At 36.3% G+C, this 27388-nt stretch overlaps 1 protein-coding gene and 1 long non-coding RNA gene across 2 annotated transcripts; one reads left to right on the top strand and one right to left on the bottom strand.

Annotated features, from left to right (window-relative positions):
* Window positions 1-2997: 2997 nt before the first annotated feature.
* Window positions 2998-5266, bottom strand: LOC136242515 (uncharacterized). Its single transcript, XR_010694558.1, has 3 exons — window positions 5149-5266; window positions 3773-3844; window positions 2998-3258 (listed from the first exon to the last, which is right to left on the bottom strand). It is a non-coding gene; the product is annotated as an uncharacterized lncRNA (long non-coding RNA).
* Window positions 5267-24872: 19606 nt separating this feature from the next.
* Window positions 24873-26768, top strand: LOC136246351 (E3 SUMO-protein ligase ZBED1-like). Its single transcript, XM_066037742.1, has one exon. The coding sequence runs from the start codon at window positions 24873-24875 to the stop codon at window positions 26766-26768; it is 1896 nt and encodes a 631-aa protein (XP_065893814.1).
* The last annotated feature ends 620 nt before the right edge of the window (window positions 26769-27388 follow it).

Here is a 27388-nt window from a genome sequence, read left to right as displayed (position 1 = left end):
TTAGTAATATTATTATTTTGTCGTTATCTCCCTGAGGCATTATTTTACACTGTTAATACATGGTATTAAATTACAGGTGTTAATCTAAGAACTGTTATTGACTTTGATTTGAAGTTAATATCTCATTCCACTACAAATTATCATCATTTAAAAAAAATTCTTTGCCCTTGGGGTGTAAATTACTAATGAGCAAGTAATTCATAGAATTTCATGGCTAATATTAATGATCATAACTTTGGAATGCAATCACCTATTGACTTCAAATAAAAGCCGAGCAGTCCATTTTAGCAACACAATTAATTTGAAACTGTGCAAAATGATACCTCAGGGAGATAAAGTCAATTTTCAATACAAAAATGGTTGTGAAGGTCACCAAAGGTCAAATATGCAATGGCATTATATCAAAAAAATTATGTCACAACTTATATGGAAAGTTTCATAATTGTATCAAAAAGTACACAATTATCGCTCTATGCTGCTGTACTACTTGTCTAAACAATAAAATCTTGAGCATGTGTATTTCAGTTTTCAAGATTGCTGCATCCATAGAGTAGCCACCTTGTGTATTGTAACTAAGATATTCTCATTCAATTGGAAGAAATGTATAGTGGACTCTTTGATATTGGTCTTCACAAGATATTAAAGAAGTTGAACTAAAGTGTAACTATACGTAGCTACATTAATCTGGACTATTATAACTAGCTGTACTGTTGAGAGTACTAGAGATAACAGATAATGGTAATGACCCTCCTGCTCTCACTGCACATTTGCAAGTTTCTGATGAAAAACCATAGAGGTCAAATATTTAGCATTTAGGTAAGTTCCTATATATTACAGCAGACTAGAGCATCTATGTACATAATAGAGACTTAGACAATAATGTGCTCAGTGACTTGCAGTGGTATAAGATATACAAGGCTCAGAATGAGAGGTAATCATGTGTTCGGTTCCAATTAATGGTAGCAGATTTTAACATGAGATGGCATGACTTGCTCCATTATAGTATTTGAATGTTCTCTTAGTGTATGTTGATCTTTTAGAAACTTTTCTGTCTATATTCATAGTTAATAATTCTGGTTCAACTTTCAGTTTAATCATATTAAGAAGAGATAGCCATCAGAGTCCACTGATTATTCCCTTGGATGCCCAATAATTCCAAAACTATGTCTGTAAATGGCTTATTGCAGTATACTCACAAAAAACTGATTATTTTAAATTAGTTAAGCTGGCACAACAGGTACAAATCTACTTACTGTGTATAGATCTTGAGATTGTAAATCATACCCACTTGGCTTTTTTTATTCTGGTTATCAGGCATGTATATGGATGGGTAAATATTAAAAAATTTGTACGTGCATATACGGTACATTCTTTGCATACTAGCTAACTCCGCAGATCTCCATTTCACTTACAAGACACTTAAAAGCACCTTTTCTAAAAAACTAATGGTATAAACTGGCAGACTGGAGGGTTGACTGGGGTAGAAATGCAGTGTACTGTTGGCCATTGTTATGCACATTACATGTAACATGGATGGTGTAAACGAATAGTAGCAAGTATTTGCCCCATCAATGCCCTACTGTACTTTGTATAGTAGCCATGCCACCTATTGAGTTAATGGATCATTATCCATGAGTCCAAAAAACAGTAACTGCAGTAATTTTGTACAGATGGTTACATTGTATTGTACTAGGATACTTTATTATTGTACAATCCTTTGCATGGGCTGGTCAAGAGTGAGTATTGGAGGTTCATACCACATACGACAGCAACAGACCACAAAATTCCACTGCCTATCATAACTTATTGATTTTTTTCTAGAACCATTAATTTTGTGGTCTTGCAGCCAAACCATAGCAAATACACACACCATGAACCAATAATGATTGAGAAAAATTTAAAGCGAAAACAGCCTATTTTAACTATAAAGGAAAGTAATATTTCAAATCTTTTAAAACTATTAAACCATTTCTAGTTGATCTAGAAGCTATGATCAAGACTCACGGTAGTGAGTCGCGCGGCTAGTAAAGCAGAAACGCGCGCCGCAGACAATAAATGACGCGACCACTACTTGAGGATTTTACAAGAACGAACGTTGTCAAATTCGGCCTTCCTGTAATCCACCCGTCACTTACGCTATCCCTCTGAAACTCTGGAGTTGAACTCATCGTGTCACTAGTAACTACCACACAAGCAGTAAAGCAAATCCATGCCAATTGTTTCGTGATCGAGGTTGCCGACATCAAAGGGGAAGTATCATTTTTATTATTATTATTATTTTTTTTTATCGCATGCGGTTAGACGCAACCGCAGGTGTATGCCTTGCGTTCCTTTGTGCATTCCGGACATTGATCGCCCTGTTATCGCTTCAGTCTCAATCACCTCAAGATTCACATCATCGATTTCACCATACATGATTACCCTACAGTCGTGATTTCAGCACCAAACGAAGTTTCAGTTGTCCTCAGTCGACCTAGAGGCCAAATACAAATCCCAGATTGTTGTTTTCCGCAATACTCGCTTGGCATGTAGGACAATGTGTCTTTAAACTGTTCTGAAAGTTTCGTTCAGATTGAAACATTTGTTATCGAGAATGGCTAGTTTGAAATTTGAATTTAGTCGCCCCCACGTCATTTGCTCTCTAAGAATTTTACTCGGAATTTAAAGAATGATGCAGAGCACAACTGCGGTTACTGGGTATTGATGAACTGGCGCTCTATGTAGTTAATCAGTACATATAGCCACCAAGAAGTGTGCTGCCATAGATATAATCTATGGTGCTGCATACCATCCTTCGTTTTGAAATTAGTCGCCCCACATAATTTGTCCTCTAAGGGCGCGACTTAAAGAATGACACAAGAGTACAACTGCGGTTACCAGTTGTTGACACAAGCTGTGAGTAATTAGCACATGTAGCTAGCTTAAAAGGAAGTGTGCAAAATCGCCTAATACAATTGTCTCCATGCATTATTGCATTTTATAGCACCCCCACACAAAATTACACTTGTAATTACAACATACAGAGGAGACACATGAATACCAAACACTTTTCACAACAACAATGTAAGAATTGTACAGTAATGACTGTAATATAACTGCTATGCAAATGTTTTCCAGTGGCCCGCCATGGTAGCAAGTCTCACATGACGGCATGTATATTCATCCAAACACAATGGGAGTAACGAGTAAGTATGATGACAACAAGTTGGTATGACTCCATTTGTAGAATCCAGATGAGTGGGTGTGGCTCCAGTATGTCTGAACAGTTAACAAACATTCCTGTTATAAATACGTGCTAGAGTTGCAATATAATAGTATAGTATTTAAATGCAATAATACATAGTCTCCATTGCATCACTATCAAACGACACTAAGTGGAGGATATTGTTGCATCTCTAGTATGTACACTCTATCAGTACAACCTATCTTAATGGCCACTAGTATAGAAAGACAACCACTCTTGAAAAGCCAATTCCAATTGAGAATTTATACACTGTTACCTGCTGAATGAGTGAAGGTGGCAATAAACAAGTTCCACTGTAATTTATACACGTGATCTGATCTTGTATATTCTGTCAGTGGATGAGATCCACTTAGCCAGGACAAAATGTGACTCAAGTTCCCTGGATGATCCATACTCAACCAACTTATGACCCAGTGGCACAATGGAACTGACTATTTATAGAGAATACAATTATATTTATTTCTAAGATGTGTGGATGTGTGGACACATTACAACACATTACATGTACATACAAGACATGCTACGTACTGTTTTAGCATTTCAAGTCACCACATTATACACGTACCAGTCAACAATGCTTCATAGTGCCCATCAGTAAACCTGAAGAAAAGTTACGAAAAATAAAAATTCACATAAGTACAATGAAACCTCATTAATATGGCAGGCTGTGGGACCAAAAAATTTGGCCTGAATAACAAGGTGGCCTTATTAATGAGGTCATAAGTAATGCTTAGCTATATTTGGGACCTACTAGAGGTGGCCAATATAATGAGGTGGTCTTATTAAAGAGGTGGCCACTAAGTGAGGTTTCACTGTACATATAGTTCACAATATTGTGAACAATATTAATGGTTAACAATATACACTGAAACTTGCAGGTCACTTCTTGTGGAAGATTGCTCTCTACACAAAATGACACATTCAGAGATTGTATTTAGATGGATGATACAGTAACGCATAGTGACTTCAATACTCGTGATGTGTCACTGCTAGGCAGCAACCATATACACGGCACTGCCACATCGCACTTGCTCACACACACAATTTTGCTAAAGATTTTACAAATTGATAATTAAGGGGTGTGGCAACTAGCTGTTTCGCTCGCAAAACTGTGTGGCAGCTGTTTCCCTTCTGTACAAGTGGCCACCAAGACAGGTCCACTGTGGATGAAAGCCAGGCATTAGATATTTGGTATTTCATGTGTTGAAGACATTCCAGGGCTTCTGGTAGTCTCAAATCTCACCACAGTTTAACTCAGGCAGTGTTGTGGTCACCACTAAACTACTGGAATGCTGTGTTATGTTCATCTTATGCTTGGCTACTATATTGTAGAACTGAAATGGATACCCTGAAAAATATATCCTATGGATAATGACTTCATCACTTTCTTCATCAGGAGCTTATAAGGACCAATAGTGAAACTTTTTACACTTGGGGCTGACAGTCAACTGCCTATGTCTGAAGCAGTGCTTTAGGTGCTCTAACAGATTGGCTGCCCCCTTGCTGCCAGCACTCACTGTCTCATACGCTGTCATACACTAAATCCATCTCTATAGCCAGTTAGAACAGCATGCTTCTTACCTTTTTTTAAGGCCGCACAATGCAGCCACCTCTTTAAAAGGCAAGGTTAGAAAATTTTGTCCATACGGCCTGAATAATGACCAGTTTTCACTGTACTATTAGTGATTAGTGATCATGGGGGATTATTTATTAAGATACTAAGATATACAAACGCTACAACCTCTAAATATAGCAGTAAATTTTTTACCCTGGTCCAATGTCTCGTAATAATCGTGACTTCGTGAGAGACTCTACTGTGACAAATACATGTTTATCATGATATGTGCTAATCGCCTTTTTACAATTAAGTTTTACAACACAAATACATGTATAGTTAAACTCACCAATTGCGACTAAATCCCTTCAACACGAAAAGACAAGTAATGAGACAACCTTGGAGACAACAGCCACACAAGCCTATTCTGGTACGTTTATTTAGTAGTAATATAAATTTTAAAGACGTTTATTTACAACAGGACATAATTACGCGCCCCTCTATTGTCTCTGTACATACTTTCCTTTTCTTTACTATTCTCATTTCATTTCCCAAGATCTCTTGGCAGGGGCGTAGCTTCTTCACTTGAATTAGTCAATGCTTGAAGTAGATCGAGATACTCTAATAGAACAGTCACATTTCTACAAGTGCCATATTTTTATATTGTAAAGTCTGTAAGTAGCTAGTAATTTAAACTATACAATCCGATGCTAAGCAGAAGTTGTAACTATGCTAAATATTGATTGCTGTGTTACAGCTGTTTTGTGACTGCTCTAATAGAGTATCTTGATCGTTTCAATGCAGTACAAGATGAAAGGCAAAGTGTTGTTAAGGGTTTACTAGTTAAAATGGGTGTTAGTTGACTGCAGTTGCATGCCACTAACAGGGCCGTCCAGAGAAATTGGAGGGCCCAGGGAAAAGAGTTAAAGAGGGGCCCAGGGGCAAGGAAGGGTCTAGATCCTGACTGCTCTATTAGAGTATATCGATCTTTCTTTATACAGGTATTCAAGTGGCCCCTTTTGGGCTGTGGTAGGGGGAAAAATACTCCAGTTACCCCCAATGTGGGCGGCCCTGGCCACTAAAATTACAGTTATATTTTAATATTCTGTCACTGTAATCTGGGATTTCTGTCAAAACCATGGAAACTCACCTACTGTTATCAACAGTGCATTGCTTATTCTAACAAAAAGTATTGAAATCCCATCCAAAAACAGCTTATAGCTGTAAAAAAAGTGCGCGTCCAAGTAAAGCAGAGTTAACTGCGACAAAAAGTAATGATATCATAATGCGGCCATGTGCGAGGTGTGCAAGTTGTAAAATTAATATTAGCTAATCAGATAATACAATGTTATTGTTAAAGCGTTAATGAGAACTATGTGATGCTGCTAGTTTTTAAGTGTGTGAGCATCTTCATAAATGCCACATAAATTTAATTCTCAATAAAGCAATGTGTATAGATTCTCTGATAGTAATAAATAGTTTGAGTTTGGCCGCCTTTCCTGTATACAGCAATGCTATGAACAAAGGAAAGGTGGCCAAACTCAAACTATTTATTACTATCAGAGAATCTATACACATTGCTTTATTGAGAATTAAATTTATGTGGCATTTATGAAGATGCTCACACACTTAAAAACTAGCAGCATCACATAGTTCTCATTAACACTTTAACAATAACATTGTATTATCTGATTAGCTAATATTAATTTTACAACTTGCACACCTCGCACATGGCCGCATTATGATATCATTACTTTTTGTCGCAGTTAACTCTGCTTTACTTGGATGCACACTTTTTTACAGCTATAAGCTGTTTTTGGATGGGTAATAATTACAAACTTGGTCTTTTGGTCTTACATAACATGAATTTATTCCAATATTACAGGTGCAGTCAGAATATCTTTCAAATTACAGTGGTGGATCTAGATGGGTTTCTGGGGTTTCAACAGAAATCCCCTTTTAAATTTAGCTCGGTGGCAGTCTAAATACATACACATTGCTGTACTGACAATTTGTCATATCAAACAGCTATATACCACTGCATTTCAGTAGCATGCATGCAGCTGCACTTAACTGAAACCATTTATAGCTATTAAATCCTTAGCAACATTTCACTTTTCATTTCCCTCTGCATTAAAAAAGACCGAGGTACTCTAATGGAGCAGTCAAGTAACTACTCTAATAGAGTAATCAAAGCTACAGCTTATAGTCACCAATTGCCTATAGTTAGCTATAGTACTTACAGTTTAAAGCATTGGATTTATTGTAATTGCTAACTAAAAGTAGTCTAAAATCTGATCTTAGAGCTTCTAAATTGCAACATTTTCTAGAGAAATGTCATCAAATGCCTTATTCAGCTATACTAACTTTCAGAAACCCCCTTTTAAAAATCCTAGACCTGCAACTGAATTATGATAACACAAACTGTTTTAGTTGCTTTTCTGTAGGTGCCAATATTTCATTATAAAAGTACAAACACAATCCATAGCATGCTGCATAACCATGGCTTTACAAAAGTGCCTCATAAGAATACGACCTACTGACCTGCATGGATGGACACGACCCATCTGTTGCTTGGCAATAAAGATGTAATATTTTATATGTGCACATTTGAGCACTTTATGTCTTCCATATTCTCTATTGGTTTTATCTGTTGAGTTGTTTGTGTGTGATATGGTAATTTTAACTGTTGGTATGAATCACAAACACTGTTACAGTACCATATTTGGCACTTTTATCAAAGTTAATAATTTATTAAACCAGGAACACATCCACAGCCAGCAGAATGCTGATTCTGCTGGCTGTGGGTGCATGCCTGGTTTAGTAAAATTGTTTTCTAAAAAGTGTGCATGTGTACCTATCTATCTATGTATCTATCTACAGATGTTTGTATGTATGCACCAGTGTGAGCAAAATCATTAAATGATAAAAATAGATTTTACAAAAGAAGTAAAAGCATAATGAAGTCTGTATTAAACTTCCACACCGATAAACTTTGCTCTGAGGTGACTTTTTTGGCAGTCTGAAATACAGGCGTGGTGACTCTCCTCAGACTTTGTGAATTACTTTCCCTTCGTGTTTTACAGGCATTTATCAACTGAAAACAATGGTGTAGGTTGTAAACTACCCTATCCCTTACAGTGGCTAAAAGGGGGCATATCCCCTATGTACACGAAAAAAAATTAAGAGCAGCTTTGGGGCTTTGTCTAGAGAATTTGTGAGAAAAAACGACATAGTTAAACTATAAAAGATACTTGTATGCATAATGAGTGGCTTGTTTATAACAAGGCACAATCAAAAAATTATGAGAATTTCATGAATTACTAAATCCAAGAATTGCAATAAATTAATTATGTATTATTGCACAACCAAAAACCTATTGTTTAAGTTCACAGGATACCGTAAACCCATGTGTACACTATATATCAGTTTTTCATGATTTGGGGTTTTGATTTTTTAAACCAGGTTGGGCGCACGCCTGGTTTACTGAAATTGTTTTCAGAAAAGTGTGTGTGTGTGCTGTGTGTTTGTGTGTGTGTGCTGTGTGTTTATGTGTGTGTGTGTGTGTGTGTTAGGCACCAGCCTATTATGCTTTTAATTTTGCCTATTATGCTATGCTGCAATGCTCAAAATATTTACCTATTATGCTCATAATTATGCTCAAATTTTTTGCCACAGTTCCAATGTTTTGTTACTTTCTATGGATAGTAATAAACTTTGGCTTATGAGCAACTGGTTAAATGTAAAAAGTGCTTGTTGTGCATTAAGAATTTGGCTGCATTGTAAACTATAATAACAGTCGTGTCAGATAATTACTTAATGCCATGTAAGTGGAATCGACTGTTTTATTATTGTAAGTCAACCTTATTCTGTGGCATGCATTTTTGCTTACAATATGACAGTTATTCTGCCTATTATGCTAGCATTATGCTTGATGCTTTCAGGCACCTATTATGCTCAAAATTATACCGGCATAATAGGCTGGTGCCTAGTGTGTGTGTGTGTGTGTGTGTGTGTGTGTGTGTGTGTGTGTGTGTGTGTGTGTGTGTGTGTGTGTGTGTGTGTGTGTGTGTGTGTGTGTGTGTGTGTGTGTGTGTGTGTGTACCTATCTACCTATGTTTGTCTGTATGCACCAACGTGAGCAAAATCATAAATGGTAATAGCAGCTTGCACATAAGAAGTAAAGGCGAAATGAAATCTGTTTAAACTTCCGCACAGGTAAACTTTGCTCTGAGTTGGTTTCTTCTTGGTGGTCTGAAAAACAAGTATGGCTACTATTCATATACTTGGTGAACGGTCTTCCCTTTCAGTGTTATAGACGTTTAACATCTTTAAAACAACATCAAAGGCCTCTTAGGATACCAGAGATAGTGTATCCTTTGGGTAGAAATGGAGCCGTCACCCATACTTATTAGAACAAAAATGATAGGAATCCTCGAGGCTTTCTCTAAACAATTTGTGTGAGAAAACATGATAGACATACTATAAAACAGTTGGGAAGATACTTTTGTACGTAATTTGCTGTTTAAAGTGGTTTGTTATAGTTAAACTTCCTTAGCAGTGTAGAGCAACATAATTACCGCATTACAAAATAATTCATGAATTATGAAATATGCTAAATTACTATGACAGTAATTACAAATCTAATTGTCTAGCTGAATTAATAATAACAATAGCATGAATATATAGTACAAATATATACATGGTTGATTACTATATGGTTAGAATGGGATAGTATTAACTGCATGAGCACCTGGTTTTTAGAAGTAGCATTACATCAACTTGTTCTTAATCCAATGTTACTAAATATTTATGCATTCTTAACTTCTCATTAATTGACATGGAATTCAAATGTTGTCATAGAAGTATGAGTTATCCCCATGCCAAATAGTTAAAACTATGAACCAAAAATCAGACCAATGAAGAACCATGATGATTCTAAGGTTTGAAGAACATCACTTGTGAGGGACTGACAAGAAGAATAATGTGTGTAGTTGCTGAAATATGGCAATGAAGTGGTTTTAAACAAGACACTGTGGTCCATTTTAAAGTCATGTCACAAGCACTAGAAATATTATTTCTTAGAAATGGCTCCACCAGGACCTAGATAAGAAGGCAAACTAGCAGTATGTTTAACCTTAAAGTAATAAATCAGTAATACATAGTTGGTTATTTCCAGATGAGTTAACTAGATGCATGGCACCTGATTTTTAGAAGCAGCACAGCACCAACTTGTTTTGCTTAGCCACTCTCCCATACTACCTACAGAGCCTTCCCCAGAAAGTGTAAATTTGCTAACAACATCAAAGCCATTAGATTTTGTTTATTATATACATTCTTTTAACCACATCAAAGGTATTTTACAAGGTATAGTGGTGCAGCACTACTCTACCACTCTTTAGGGAGCATCCTGTAATAGGTGAAAATTTTGGAAAATTCAGAAAGCAGTTTAGGTAAATGTATATTTGACTCAGGCCTTAATTATGTTCTTCAAGCTTCCATTATACTTGCATTATACTTCTACTGTGGGTCAAAAACATTGCTTACAACCATCTTGGAATATTATAATCAGTAAATGCTCCATTAGAGTATTCTACAGTATTACAAAGTGACTGTTCTATTAGAGATTATCTATCTAAAGAGCTATGTATCATGCATTTAAGTGCTCTATTGCAATTTCACTGACTGCTCTATTACATAGTATCAATCCATTTCCAGAAGTTAACCTCAAGAATTTGAAGTATCCACATAATATGCTAGAATTATGCTGGAATATTACCCTATTATGCTCTTAATTATCCTGGCAAATGACAGAGGCGTATTACCGTATTTAAGCTGTGAGAAATTTTCACGAGTGAAATTTTCGTGTTTAAATTTTTTCACCAGTGTCCTCAAGCGACGAAAATTTTTTAACAATGAATTATGTAGCTTTATTAATTCGTTAAAATTATACTGTCCTTTTTGAATGTAGGAGAAGCAGAATAACAAGCAGTGAAACTTAAGTGTGGCATCTCCATTCCATGGAGGCTGCACCCGGCCTCAGCTGAGAGCGAGGCTGAGAGTTGTCCGCCGGTCACAAACTCAAGCCGAGTGGACTGGAGTGGAATTGCTGTAGCTAGAAGTTCATTCCATGCAACTTATATATTCGTATATATATATACTTCATTTAATGGGTCCTGTAGTAGCTGTCTATCATATGGCATGGCATCATTGCCAAAGCTATCGCTGGCAGCGAAATCTCCAGGCGAGGACCCAGCGGCACCTCACCCCTGGCTGTAGGAGGCCATTCTTGCTTTATTAAAATACTGCAGCAAAAACATACTCTTGAAACGCCAACGGCCAAGCTTCGATCCAGGTTGCCAGAAAGCAGTTAACCGAATTTATTCAACTTCTCTAATATTACGTTGGTAAAAAAAAATTTGCGTAATTAATTTTCGTCAGATGCTAGCTTCGACGAAATATTTTTAATGGTTTATTAATATAGAAATACGGTACTACTTATTTTTACCCAAAATTATAATGGCATATTCTATGAGTCTCCAATAAGAGTCTTGTGTAGTTGAGTATTTGTTTATTTAGGAATTGTGAATGGCTTTTCTTCTACAGCATCTACATAGCTTACATATTAAAATAATGTGACTACTATAACTAATATTCATACATGCATAAACTATAGCAGCCTTCAGGTATATACAGTAACTTCATCACCAAATCCACACCAACAGGCTAGATTCAGTAGTGCAATAACTGTATGTTGAACCTATATTTCAATTTTTTCATTACTGCATTATCCGTATGTATATTTGTGTTGCTAGAGATGCATGTGCCAAGTTGTATGAAACAGGATACAATGGCAGATCCACGATAGGACATTTGGGGCAAATGACCCCCCGCCTCCCCCCATCCCTAATCTCGCCCCTTACCTTGTGGAGTAGCCATATAGTTAGTTATATTTTTGATTAAAATACTGAACTTTATGTCAGGCCAAGATCAATTTATAACGCATGAAAATATGCACATTTTTACTAGCATTTATTGTTACAAATTCACCAGTAATCAAAGCAAATCAGTCAAACTAGCCGTAAAATTGTCACTCAACACCTTCGTACATACTAAGCACCTCTAAAATAATTATTGTGTTTCGCTGCTTTTAAAGACATTAATAGCCTTTTAAACAGCTTTTAAGACTTCACAACCATCTTCCAAGGAAAAAATGGCAAAATCAACACTGAGATACTATTAAGAGGTGATTTGTTGCTGCTTCAAAATTCAAAAATACAGCAACTAACAAGATAATCTGGTCTCCCCAACCACTTACAACTTAGCCTGTTTGTGTCTCTCCCTTTGCCAGCTGCTGGTTCTGCCCCTGGGATACAGCGAGAGTGACTGTATTAATGTACAGTGTTTAACTAGGTACCAACCTATTATGCTTTCAAATATTTGCTGTTCAAAGTATAAACTACTTATGTTCACAGTAAATACACCTTAGCCATTATTAACTTTAACTCATGATTAGAAGAAAAGAATTGTTGTCCATGATATAAATTTGACATTTGGCAGCTTTACAAAGTAGTTACTGACTGTTCTATTACAGCATGTAAGTATTTTCTTGACAATGGACTATAACTTAAAGTAAGGAATAATTATTGTGTCCACTATACTACAGTGCTGATGTATCAGTCACCTACTGTATTATGCACAAATTATACCAGTATATAATAGGTTGGTAAGTTCACTTGCCTGAATATATAGGTGGCTTGCATCATGCAATGTTCAAAAACACCTTAAATAAATCAAATACATTGTTATATAGTGACATGCATATATTAAGCCACAATCTTTAGTTGCATATGTCACATTGTGACATAAAACAAAGAATCGCAAGAACTGTTACTTTAAAGGTAAACAAAAAAAAGTGAAAGTCTATTGTGCAGGTGGTAAGACCAAGCTCTCCTTATCAACTTTGTAGCATTCCAAGAATACTAAAACTTTCTACTCAAAAAAGTATGGAGTTGTTGGCTGTAGTGCTTCATGCTATCGAAACCCACACTTCATTATGCTCCTATGAAGCAAGATTGGTTTAGCATTTTTACAAAGCTTGGTTAGCAGTACCAGGAAACAAACAATAGCATCACTGCTAGACTTTTCCTGAGTCACTTATCCACCTGGCAGGGAAAATAATTATCTTATGCATATCTTGCCAGTGGTGCCATCACAATCATTTCTCCTTGTGTTTCTCTGCCTCTACCTGCTGTACTGGACTCTTAAACATAATTCAAACAAGTTGATGTTGTGCTACAGTTTTGGCCTCACCTTACGCTTCCTTATCTACAGTTCTGGCAAAATTTACCTGTGGAAATCATTCAGCTGTTGTCTTAATGCATCGAGGGTTTACGTCACAAATCACTCACAGTTGAAGACAGATTATTACCCTTGTGACTGGGAACATTGCAAGGGTTGTAGGCATAATTTTGGGAATAGGTATGTTTGGGAACCAGACATTATACCAGCATTTTAAAGCAATTGTAAAGCTTTAACAATGAGAAAATCTGCAAATTGTACAATTACATGATATACTATAATAGAACAGTCAACAATTGCAATAGAGCAGTCACACAATTTCACTACTCTATTAAAGTAGTCACTTGGAATAATGAAATTCTCTAATATGTTAACCGGCTATAAGAATAGAGCAATATTTAAGAATGAAAATCAAAGTAAATGGTCTAATATACATCATTTAACAGGCCAAAAATGGGCATAATTTAATTTTTCCAAAGCACATTTTGAGCACTTCCCAAATGTATAATACTCAATTTTAAAAGCATAATATGTAGCCACATGCCTAAACATTAAATCTGTGCTGTACTACAATGTACATATTTATTACTTGTACATAAATTGAATATTTAATATGATTACCAAGGTCAGCAGTTCTCTACTACTTATATACAAGTGCAATTTTACTATACCACAAAATGATACAGTCTTTAAAACATGCTTTGAGTTAAAAATACATAACAGACAATGGAGATGAATGCATAGTACCAGTTGGTTTATAAAAATTTTAAACAATATGCCTTTGAGTATTCCAAATATGTACATTATCTTACTGAACACCTCCTTACTTTGTAATACTTTAGTCAATTACTTAATGTGTGTAGGAAAGACTACTACTACTACTACTATAACTAGCAAAACACACTATAGTAAAGTTTATATTAGCTAATACCAAATAAGGCTCATGACTAAGTAATAGTTTAGTGTATACATAAACATTTACAACAATTACTTACTGCATCCTTTATAGTAATATCAGCTCCTAGTTGTAAATATAGTCTGACGCAGTCTATCTTGTTCTGCTGCACTGAATAGTGTAGTCCAGTATACCTTTGTACCTGTATACACATACATCAAAGCACTGACAGTCTTTTACTTGATATAAGCCAGTTATATCACAGCAGTCATAGTGTAGTTATTAACACTTGTAGGCAGAGTCAAATATGCTGCCCAAAATATTTTCAGGAATTTCCCAAAATTTTTACATAATTATATTATGTTCTTCAGTGTTCCCATTATGCTTGCATTATGCTCCTAGGTTAATACAATCATATTGGAACATTTTAATCAGTGAATGTTCTTAGTAGAGTATTTCACAACAAAGTGACTGTTCTATTAGAGAGTATTGATCTAAGGAGCTATGTACAATGTATTTGAGTGCTCTATTGCAGTTTACAGTTTCCATTGACTGCTTGCTCTTTTATGGAGCATCAATCTAATTAAGCTCCACAGTTTGAAATATCTACCTAGTACGGCATATGCTAGCATTATGCTAGCATATCTAGCATTATGCTGGCATAGCTCTCCAGCCTATTATGCTTTTTATTATGCTGGCATATCTGACACAGGCCTAAACAATTGTCCTCAGCAAATATAATGATAACTTATTAGTTAATCATATACTTCAAATCACAGAAAATTGTAAAATTGTAAACAAAGGCACAAGTATAGAGTTGAGGCTGACTAGTTAACATGCTTGTTTATGGTATCACTTGTAGTGACTGTTCCCTTGCAAAACACTATTAATGGCAACAACAACGCATCTTTTGGATACTTAACATATTTAACATCCAATCCATAGTGTAACACTTGTCTGAAGGCAACAGTTAGTTGGTTAGTTAGTTAGTCAGCAGAAAATTTCATTGACAATATGATCAGAGCAACTTTGACTACACATACTGCACTGCCAAGATGCATTGAAGCTATATTATAATTTCTGAGCTAGTAAACAGAAATATTCATGATTCCTACAATTTAGTGTTTCCATACTATATGATTAGGTGATATGCAGGTAGCAGGTAAAAAGGGATAGCAAGTAAACATTGCTAGTAGGTTAAATGAGAAGGTGAAAGTAAAATCATGAGTTACTGTAGCTTGTTAAAATTGTTGAGGTTATCCAATTACAGAGCTACAACGTAACAACCATCTTAAAATGACAAACAATATCAATACCTTGTGGTCACTTTATTTGAACTATTAAGCATACAGTTAAGAGACAAAGCCGAGATATTTCAAAGGGTAATAAAAGATGCCTTAATGGATATATGGGTACACTGACAGACTTTATACACTAAACTATACAGGATACACTAAAATTAATGGTAAATGTACTAAATAACCTATTAATGTTCTGGAAACAGTTATATATACAGCTGTAGCAAGCTACTTAATTGAAAATGAACTTTCTGGTTTACATCAATAGTAGATTGTAGGTATCTTAGCAGTGTATTACTTTATACTGAAATGGTATAAATGAGTGATCTGCATTTAAAAATAATTACTGTGACTGGCTGAGCAAAAACATACGGTTATGCAAAATTTTATTTTAAAACCAAGTAAAACTATGCATGTAACATAAAAGTTATAATTGTTTCAGAATGCAGTGAAACTAGTCTCAAATTAATAAAACTTATACACCATCAGATTTGCTATTCATGGGAGCTAGAAATCTTTGTTATATTTTTGTACAGTGAAGGGTACCTGAGTTATTTATGATAAGTTTAGTATAGTAATTTCTTATTGCAATAACCTTCTTCTTTGTGCACAACAGAGGAATATAGGGAAAGCAGTATACCTTAATGGATTTACTAGGCAGTAGTGAAGAAATTTAGCAAAGTACTGCCTTCACAGCTTCATGAGTACAATGTTCGATTAATCAAGTACCTTGTATTCTTTGGCATTATAGTTGCTGTGCAAATTGTGTTCCAAATATGTAATGCCATAATTCCAAGACCATTCAACACGAAAGGCTGAAACTTTGGCAGTCTACTGCTTTGTTACTGGAGACAACAGAAAGTTGATCTCTAGGTATGTGTGAAAATGACTGTAGCTGATCACATCATGCACACTCAGTGTTAGGCTTTTTCAGTGTACTGTATGCATTTTACACTTTGGCTTCTGGATGCTCATCAAGACATGGACAAGATACAGATACCTGTGTCTGTGATTTCTGATTCAAAACTAAGTGCACAAAAATTCTAATTCCTCCGACTCTCCAATTGAAGATGGATAATGGAAGATCTAAATTAAATCAAGGGTTTTTACATACAGTATTATTTCTTATGCTTATACCCTCATTTAATCCTTTTGTTATTGGTGCTCTTTTTATTTGTGGCCATTCTATTAGAGTAGATAAATATTTTTAAATTTCAACTGAAATAAATTTCCATACTATAGAATAAGGTGGTTTGTATCAAGCAATTTTCAAAAATACTTCTCTAACTCTGAATATGTTGCAGTACTGAGATATCAATAAACAAAATTTACTTGTGATGTATGTATGATCAAGCACATTGTGAAGTAACACCAAGAATGAGAGATACTCTTGTTACATACTCTACAATGGGAAAGGCAGACAAAACATGAAAATCTTTAGCGCACAGTGTGAGTGGTGATACCAAGCTCTTCTTTTCAACATCGTAGCATTCCAACATTTAGTACTGAAGAGTTCAGTTTGAGGTTCTGCTGGTAAAGAATAGTCAAGCTGTTTCTGCAGTGATTTGCATGTCCCCTTGGTGCTTCTCAGGCTAGTTTGCTTACAAAGTTGGGTGTGCAGTACCAGGATAGAAATAATGGTACCATAGTTAGACATACACTTTACCTGATTTGCTTCTCAGGGACAATACCCTTTTGCATATGACCTAAAATCTTGTGATAATGTCACACTGTACAATACAATAAATATACAGTTATTATTATTATTAAGGGGAAATTATTGCTCGGACAGAATGGCCAAATTTAATTGGACATTTCTGAAATTGTATGGCCATAAGATAGAGGTGTAGTATCCCTGCAATGCAAAGCACAAGCCTTGTAGAGGGGTCTGAGAGCATTCTCCCCTCCCCAAGAAAATTTTAAAAAACAGATCACTCTGAGATTGAATGAAACCACTTTCAGCTACTTATCACTGAACTTTATGCGCATACATTTTACAGAGAATTAATTGTGTTTATTAATTAGTAATACATGTACAAAATTTGTATAGCTGCATACATAATTTACAAAACAAACTATGAATAAATCTATTGTACAGCCAGTTTGTAGACTTAGCTGGGCTAAATTCTTTGTTACAAAATTAATGGTGTTGAGTCAGCACATATTGAATTATAATTATCCAACTAACTATTGTTAAAGTTTCTCTTGTGAATTGTAACAGATCAAACTTACTCTCAAAATTTAGAGCACTTTTTATCACCTGACTTTCATTCCACTCTTTAGCCTTCTCTACACATTCTAACCGCGAAATGGCCATCTTATACTTACCTCCACTTCACAAATATCACTTTCTTTTCTTCTCCTGGAAAGCGTCACTTGTGTAGTCAGTAGTAATACAAATTAATGACATAAGATAAAACAGTACATAATAAACAAAAACAAATTATCTTACACATATGGGCCTCAGCGACCTGCACAGCAATCGGTGCCTCAGCAATGGGACAGTGCAAACTGGACCTGGCACCGCGAATGCACATAATTGCAGACCTCAACAAAGAGAAGCTCAATTTACATCTCAGCCATCCCATCACTATTCCATTCGAAAGACTGTGCTTTGCACTCAAAAGGTTGGCCAATCTCTTATAAAACTGAGTAGCAGCATCACCCATTCCACCAGTAGTAGTAAAAATTAAGGGAGTAAATGAGGCATTCTCTACTTCATGAACCCGTTGTTGGTATTCACGTCTCTTTTCCTTGTCATGACGTCAGTATGCAGAGTGTAGGGGTTGATTTGAGTCAGTAGTAATTGCTTCTTCACTACATCGACTTAAACCCACAATCGATAATTGGGGTAAACATGAGGTGCAGTGCTCTGGCTTATGCATGCACATCAATTCTATGCTTCAACAGGATCACAACTTCGCGCAGTGATTAAATAGCTTCAGTAAGGAAAGGTAACAATATGACAACAATAATATAAATGTTATAAAGAAGAATTACAGTTGTGAAAATTTGATTGGCACAAATGGCCGACCAACAGGCTACACTGATCGTTCAACAACATTACTTGGTCAGAAAATGTCTGATGGCTGACCATAATATTGTACTCTAAAATTATAGGTTCTCTTACCCATCGTATTTGGTAGGATATTATACCCCCTTAAACAGACATGCAACCGAGGGGTCAGCAACCAACCAATTAGCACCAAAAATCACCTACGAGATTTCAGATATTAGCAAAGATTTCAAGATTTCTGAAAATTGGTGCATAGATTTCCAAGGAGTTTTACAGAAAATCGAATGTAATTTCTGGAGATATCCCATAGATTCCGATCTGTAATAAAAGATTTCAGATTTTGAAATTTCTGGAAATTTTGGTAAAGGTTTTCAGAATCGACCTATGAGATTTTAAGCTTGTTGCCAACTCTCATGCATTAGGCATGAGTCTCACTCTTTGGCTAGTAATCTCATGCTTAACCCTCTGTTTCTCACTCTTTCATCTTAGTTCTCATGCCTGATCTGCTTCATAATTAGTCCTGTGCTTAAAATTGGACAGCCGTGTGCTTATTTATGTACCTTGAGCATGCAGCGACCTTTTTTTGTCTTCACTGCCAAAAATCCTGGAGCTGCACTTGAGCCTAGTCCACATTGCTGGTAGTGCTTCAGGTCTCACTCCTAAAATTTTTGAGAAGTTGCAATCTCTTCCTTAAAACAACCAAGAAACAACTGTGGATATTACCCATGATCGTACTATTGATCTACAGCCCTTTTTGCACATGTGTTCTAGAACCTTCACCAGAGTACATTATAACTAAACTTACTATACGTATATAGCCCTCCCACCTCTCCTACTATGGCTAGTTCTAGAAAAGTTCCATGCTAATTCTGTGTCACTTCCACACTATTTCCATGTTATCTCTGACTTCCATAAAAATCCATAAACTTTCCATAGTACTATTTCTACAAACTTTTCAGTTTCCACACCATTAGCACACAATCCAAGCCACATTTCCATGCTATTTCCATAGGATTTCCAAAGTCCATGCCACATTCCCACACTATTCTGTACAAGTACCAAGTTTCATGTCACACTTTCTTTATTATCTTTTTTCTATGATTCTTCTGTTATGGACCACTTTTTAACCCCTTGAATTTTGCCCAGTCAGTGTGATATTCTGTTTGTAGTTTTACAACATGTTGATCCAAATCAATTGCTGTATATGCTGAAGGCAGGCGCTAGTACTCATAAAATTAAAGAATGACAAATTACAAGTATTAAATTTGACTGAAGATAGTGTTGATTGTTACAACAGTCAATGGAATAACTCTAATAGAGCAGTCAGCTATTCTAACATACTATACATAGGTTGGCCATTGTGACAATTCATTTTAATGTCTGGTTTTTAAGGTTCTTCTAATCATCTCACATCTCTGCCCCCCCCCCCCCAGATTGCTAGAACTCATGCTTGGTGTTTTGGATGGGACTCCTAGCAGTGTATCCCTTCTTAGATCTCAGCACCATACACAGTCAGAGCTGAGCCAGATACATGCAAATACAATTAGTTTCCTACACCTTGTTACATTAGTAATGTTACTGCAGACAACATGACATCAACATAACACAGTTTAAATGCTCCATGCATCTCTTGCCTCTACAATCAGAAAACCATAAAAGCACTGACATATAAGCATAATGACTAATGGAATTATGTAAAATGACTTATCTTCCATCGTAATTACATGACAAAGTTGCTGCATGTATTCTACATCCTCTAATGGTTTCATGTCATGGGGATTATAGTATGCAACACAACACACTGGGTTGACTGGGAACAAAACTCCATCCATTGGAGTGTTAGAGATGACATTACAAGAGGCAGACCATTAATTGAACACATTAGTTTCTCAATCAGCTCATTTTAGTGCTAAAAAATTGGTAATTAAAGGGAGTGGCACCTGTGTCAAATTCACTGGTGAGTCATCATCCCAAATTAAACAGGATGAGTACTCGCAAGCAAAACGGGGGCCATGCCAATTACTTGAGCTTTTTAATCACTCACACAGTCACATTCTTGGGAGACGACGTTGCGTTTGAGCAGTACCGCAGTTTGTATGCATAATAAAGGTTATTTTTTGATAGGGAACCACCTCAGGGTTGACCTTTGGTGAACTTTCAACCAAGTTTACTGTATTAAAACAGTCATTTTTTCATCTCTCTCATCTAAACATACACGGGTAAAGTTTGACATAGTCATTTGTAAAAGCAAAAATAGCTCTATTTTCACTTGCCTACACATATACATAGTTTAGTGCTTATACACATTACAGATTGTATTTCCAACATAATTATTAGACGTTTCCCAGATTGATATTTTCATACACACTACAGATTGTATAATTATTAGATGCTGAGTAAGATATTTGATACCATTCACAATTGAACAGTGGAACCTGTTTTATACTGGCCACCTATGATAAGATACCACCTCTCTATACAAATAAACTACTAGAGATATAAGTAGTACGTACATTATACAGTAAAACACACTACTTGTCTAAATAAGATAGACCACATGGCTAAAATAGTGCTACTGCCTATGAGATATAAAATAGCCAGTATAGTCAAGTCAAGCATGTAATATTTTTCTTATCTTAAACTATAATGCTGTAACAATGCAACATTTTATGTTTTCCCTTAATTGCTATATATATACAATCAGTGGCGTAACCAGGAAAAAAAATTTACTGAAGCAAAGTTTATACATTACCCTAATTGAGAGGGTCTGCTTCTGACTCGACTGCTTCACAAACACTTTCAAGCATGGGTGGTACAGCATTTGCAGGTTGACTCTCTGGTTGGATGGAAGAAACTGTATCAGAAGACTACATGTTATAAGTAATGGTTAATGCTACCATGCTTCAATTATTAGACTAGTTTAATTGTACTCAACACACAAAAAATAACTGACTAGATATTTTGAGTGGTCAGATACTTTTATTGATCTGATGTGATATTTAAGTCAGAGATTATTGCTTTCAACTGCATGTGCTAAGCATTTCAAGCTAAGGAGTCTGGGTGCACGCTCCCTTAAAGAAAATTTTGAAATAATATGCTTTGACTTGGCATGTGGAGGTTATGTTTTGATTGTAACTACTAATGCATGATATACATGATCAATTAGCTCAATGTAATGCCCTGCAGTTGACTCATTGGAACTTTTGAAAAGTAATAAAAGACATTTAACATAAATGTAGATGATATAGCCCAAGCAGTGTAATGAGAACAGTGGCTATAATCTGCACTGAATGCTCTATACTGAATGCTCTATTAGAGTATATTATAATGACTGCTGTATTAGAGTATCTCGATCTTTTCATACAAATTCGAGTAGCTGAAAAGTGGTCCAACCAATGCCAGACTTTGTCACGGTGGGCTCCAGCCCTGCTTAGTACTACAGCCATAGATTCTATTAAGTGTGGTACAGTTATATTGTTTTGTAATGTTTGAGTAGAAAATTCAGGGTGCCAAAACTCAGGCCTGCTCAGCCTGAACTGTTGAGCATTTTACCGAGGCAGCTGCCTCGGTTGCCTCAATGGTAGCTATGCTACTGACAATAATTATTATATTAAGGATTATGTTGGTGTGTCATGGTTTGTTAGTACATGGAACTGGCATTCAACCGTGCCTACTGGTGATCGATATGTGCAGATATTAAAAGGCTCTTTGGCAATAATGGTATCATACAGTACGGCAGTACTATATATTAGGGCTTTTCTGGCCAAAAATCACCCTATAACCAGCCTAACAATACATTCATGGAGCTTTGGCAGTATTGGCTAGGTATAGCAAACCAAAAGTGCCTTCAGTCACTGCTTGAAACTTCTTTGTTTACTAGAGTGGTATATCCCCAGTATATGGAGCAGTTAATTGTTTGGTATTTTAGTAGTTTTTCAGTAAACCTGCATTCACTGATGTTTTACTGAGAGTTTAAAACTTAGTAAAACAATTATGTTCCATATACTTAAAGTTAATGACACTTTACTATGGGTACAACTACAGTAAAGCAGCTTAGCAAATTAGTAAACTAAGAACCTTCAACCAGTGAGTACTACTGATGTGCTTTTAAAATGTTGCTACATTTAATATTATAATATATATATAGTGGAATTCTCTATATGCTGCCTGCCTGCCTGCCTGACTAATTAATGCCTTGATACAAGTGTACCTTGATAACGGATTGATTTTTCATTGATCAGTGTCTCTTCAGTTTAACATATGCCTTTTGGTATACTGCAGTACATACAATGCACATAATATTATCGTGGACTTACTGTTATCCTCCTTTGTGTCCCATTTCTTTTCACTGACAGTGTAAGGTGTCAACTAATGGTAGGATGATGGCTTCCCAATGTTTGTAATAGGAATCATCCATATTTTCCATGCAGACTGGATTGATTGTAGAGGCACTTCTACTGTTTTTTATTAGTAGCACAGTGTTACAAGTTGAGTATAGCTGAAAATGAAGCATAATGGCCACTTCACTTTCTGGTCAGAAATTGGTAGTTGGAGCATGTTCAAGCTCAGGCACCATTCTTTCTTAAGATGCAGTATTCATGGGTTCATCAGTCATAATACTGTTACAAAAAAGCCAAAAAAAATAATTACAGGGTGTATGAGCATGTGTAACCTTGTAACCAATTACAAAGGTTGTTTTCAGAATTTCTGAACAAGAATAATATCTCATATTAAGCCACATAGTATGATACATATGTTCAGTCATGGGTATAAAGCATTTTCAACATGTCATCCACATTACATAATTTTAAGTTTTGCTTACGCATCCATTATTTTGGTGAACCATTGCACTGGTGCACCATGTAATAGTTTGCTTAGTTTATCATGTTTAAAGTATTCTTCTGGCGATGAGGAGAGAAGTCATGGTCCAGGTGGAAGAGAATTATATCTTTCAGTGTTCTATAGAAGCTTGATTAACAACTGCATGAAGGGTGGGCTGAAAATGGAGACGTTTAACAGGGAATTTCTCATGTTAGCACAAGCCCACGATGCCTGATGCTCCTGAGAAATTTTCGTTACTCTGTGTGTTGTCTGCTGGTCGGAGTACTGCCCATGATTTCACTCTGGATACACTAGACTACTAGGCTAACCAATGTGAATGACTCACCTACATATGCTCAAATTTGTAGTGAGAAAAAGAGTTCTGGTATGAATTACTTACTACAATGCATATAGTGTTATATGAATCTTTGGTCTATTGTGGCCAGCTCTTGCAAATCAGCTATCAGGGAAAATGACACCTTAGAAATGTGACCGGATTACCTTTTCCACACATTTTACACACCAGAAAACAAAATGATGTAACACTTAACTCCTTATACTGATTAACTTGCTTTTATTATCACAGATACTGTAGCCACACTCATGGAAAAGTTCAGGCAAGTATATGAAATGATCAAAAAGTTACAAAGCTTCAAAGTTTCAAAAATGGATTAAATGTTGTGTGTGAAAAAGGTACATCCAGCCACAAATGACACTTCTGTATACAGAGATTACAATGAACACTGGCACCAAATGGCAATGCTTTATATGCAAGTTAACTTAATAACTATACATATACAGCTACAACACACGTACATATATTATAGCAACCATGTAAGACATGATTGCAATAATCACACACACACGCACGCACGCACGCATGCACACACACACAAATCACCGTGGCCATAACGTGGTGAAATTAATACTGGATGATCCATGCCGCCACTGTCAGATTTTTGGTAGTGGCTAAATCACTAAATGGAATAAACATCTTACATGTAGCTATAATAGCTATTGCTGGTTTGTCCAGTCCTGAGTGTATGTAGAAGTGATTAACACAATCATGCAATGACAGTGGGACACATGGACATGACAACTGTTAACAGATCGGAAGTGATTGATGCCACTGATGTGCATGCATGCGTGCTGTTTAAAAAACACTGGTTCTGATAAATATTGAGTCCAGTATAATAGTTTGTTGAGCTAGCTACTATACTAGCCATTTAGAATTGTCCAGTGAATTTCCTGATGCATGCATGGTTTATCCAAATTGTAGACAAGACTGAACAAATGTTACAAACTATAGTGTGGACTGGTCCATCTGTTTTACAACAAGATTAACATAGCTACATCAACTTTCTATGCATCTACTATATCTAGTTTTACTATAATTGTGTAGATCTGATCACAATCATATAACCTTTTTGCAGTGTTGTTTTCAAGATCTTCAAGCAAGTGTTCATGTACAGCACTCACCATAGAACAAACAATATAAACACCTGCTATGGCAATCCACGTTATACCTTTCTAGCTATATGTAGCTAGGTTAAGTTCTTGAATAAGGCCAAGTGTCTGTGATATTACCGAGTAGTGCTCGGCGGTATACCGATAATTATAGTTATCGCGGTTTATGTACGTAACCGGTTAGTTAGTTGTGCAATATTCAGATAACCGGTTTATAGAAACACCGGTTTTTTTGTGCAGTAATGGTCACGTGTTTGTATGTTCTCGAATATTTGATGGAGTTAGTGGCCAGGAAAAATGTAACGTCACCTGTGTGGACATATTTCGGTTTAGAAAAAGAGAGCGATGGAAGGATTAAAAGCGAAGATGTTGCTGTTTGTCGAAAGTGTTACCAACGCGTACGGGCGAAGGGAGGGAACACTTCAAATTTACTGTCACACCTGAGAATTCATCACCCGACGATTCATGGTTTAGTAATGACTGCTATTAAGACAAAAAATCGTCGAAAAGAAGATTTAGAGAAGCGGCAGCAGCCATCCATCGCGAGTAGTATGAAGAAAGTGCAACAATATGACAGAACAACGAGAAAATGGCGCGAAATTACTACTGCTGTCACCTATTGTCTAGCGAAAGACAGTTTGCCTATATACACCGTTGATAAAGTTGGATTTAGAAACATGGTGGAGAAAATGGACCCACAATATGATTTGCCAAGCAGTAAGTATTTCTCAAAAACGTCCATTCCAGCTCTTTATGAAGACACCCGTCAGAAACTGCAGCTAGATCTTCAAGAACAAGCGAAAGCTTTCTCTGCCACTGCTGATATGTGGACTAGCGTTACAGGAGAGCCTTATCTGTCATACACCATTCATTACATCAACGATGAATGGGAGTTGAAGACAAAGTGCTTACAGACCCTATATTTCCCTGCAGATCACACAGGGCAAAATATTGCAGATGCTTTAAAAGACACTCTTTCACACTGGGATTTAGATGCAGCAAACCAAGTGTGCATCACTACTGACAATGGTAGTAACATCTTGTGTGCCATAAGATCACACCTTGCTTGGCCGTATCTTTCCTGTTTTGGTCACAACCTTCATTTAGCAATCGGTAACTCAATTAAAGATGATTCCAGAGTGCAACGGGCATTGAGCATATGCAGGAAGATTGTTACTTCATTTTCCCATAGCTGGAAGAAAAAACGGGATTTATCAGAAGCTCAAGCTACCCTCGAATTACCCCAACACTCACTTGTTAGTGATTGTGTGACACGGTGGGGGTCTCAACAGTTGATGGTAGGAAGGATATTAGAACAAGAATCTGCTATTCGACAGGTGCTTGCATCTGATAGAAGATGTTCACATCTACTACCAACCTGGCAAGACATTGAAGTGCTTCAATCAATTCACGCTGTTCTCAGCCCACTGGCCGAGTTTACCGACACACTGTCAGGTGAAGAACGTGTTACTGCTTCAGCCATTAAGCCACTGCTTGATTTATTGCAGAGGAAGACCTTGGCTACATCTCCTACAGATACCACATTGGTTACTGATATCAAGGAAAGGATTATCAATTACCTTATGACAAAATATGATCAATCTGACTTTGACGAGTTAATCAATGTTTCCAGTTTCCTTGATCCAAGGGTCAAGACAAAACATCTGAAAGATCAAGATGTGATTAAGCAGCGTGTGATAGAAGAAGGCACTGAGTTGATAGAATCTGGAGCTGGTGTAGATGATCATTCTGTAATTGTGGTCTCAGGTGATGAGCCATCTACAAGTAGTGGAGGTGTTGGTTGTCCGCCAAACAAACGACGCAAGCTAAGCAGCCTACTTAGAGAGGCTACAAGTACTGTTTGTAGCACTGCAGGGACAGTGACACCTGGCGAGGAGCAGACAGCTGAAGACAAGATGAGAAATGAAGTTGAAGAATACTTAAAAATATCTACAATTGATCCGGAAGTGAATCCACTAAAATGGTGGAAAATACATGCCACAGATTTTCCAGTGATCTCCAAATTGGCAAGAAAATACTTATGTGTATGTGCCAGTAGTTCACCGTCAGAAAGAGTGTTCAGTTTATCTGGTCACATTGTGTCTAAGAAGAGGAATGCACTTAAGCCACACAAGGTGAACATGTTGGTATTTCTAGCCAAAAACTTGTAGAAACTCTGAAGTCTCAGTTATTCAACAGTGATCTTTATAATACTGATTTTTGTTTTACTGAAAAGGTATACGTACATGAATAAGTCTGTGTGCATATACACATACAGTTGACAAGTTGTATTTCTGTAACTTTTTTATAATCTTTCATAATCATGACTGTCCTGTCCAGTACTTGATTCTAACTCACTTTACCTTGTCCTGATTACTGGCTGTAAATTGCATATCAGTTAAATTATTCAACCTGTATAAGAAGAAATTGTATGCAAAGAGTACATGTGCATATAACAACTATATACCGATATATCGTGATATTTTGGGGTTACTAATATCGACTAATCAAAATCTGATACCGCCGAGCACTATTACCGAGAACAGTACACATCAGTATTGCACTAGCTTTTGGCTGTTGCACTGGTTTTTGCCAATTTTCTACCAAGAAAGCTGGTAAATAATTATACCAAGTTATTCTGACACTGCATCAACCTTTTTCTTAATAACCAGCAGACAGAATTGTCAGGGGTACCAAGAATGATCCAGGCCATAGATGTGAATATTACTTTTAGTAAGAAAATATTGTGTGGTACTATGTAAATTAAGTTAGTAGCACCTGACCAACTGGT

Source organism: Dysidea avara, chromosome 2 (assembly GCF_963678975.1).
Source record: "Dysidea avara chromosome 2, odDysAvar1.4, whole genome shotgun sequence".
NCBI classification, from domain to species: Eukaryota; Metazoa; Porifera; class Demospongiae; order Dictyoceratida; family Dysideidae; genus Dysidea; species Dysidea avara.
Note: the sequence above shows the minus strand (reverse complement) of the source record. Positions and strands in the feature narration are given on the sequence as shown.

What these genes read in the sequence shown, in the direction of transcription:
- LOC136246351 (XM_066037742.1), top strand. Translation starts at nt 24,873, where the DNA reads ATGGAGTTAGTGGCCAGGAAAAATGTAACGTCACCTGTGTGGACATAT.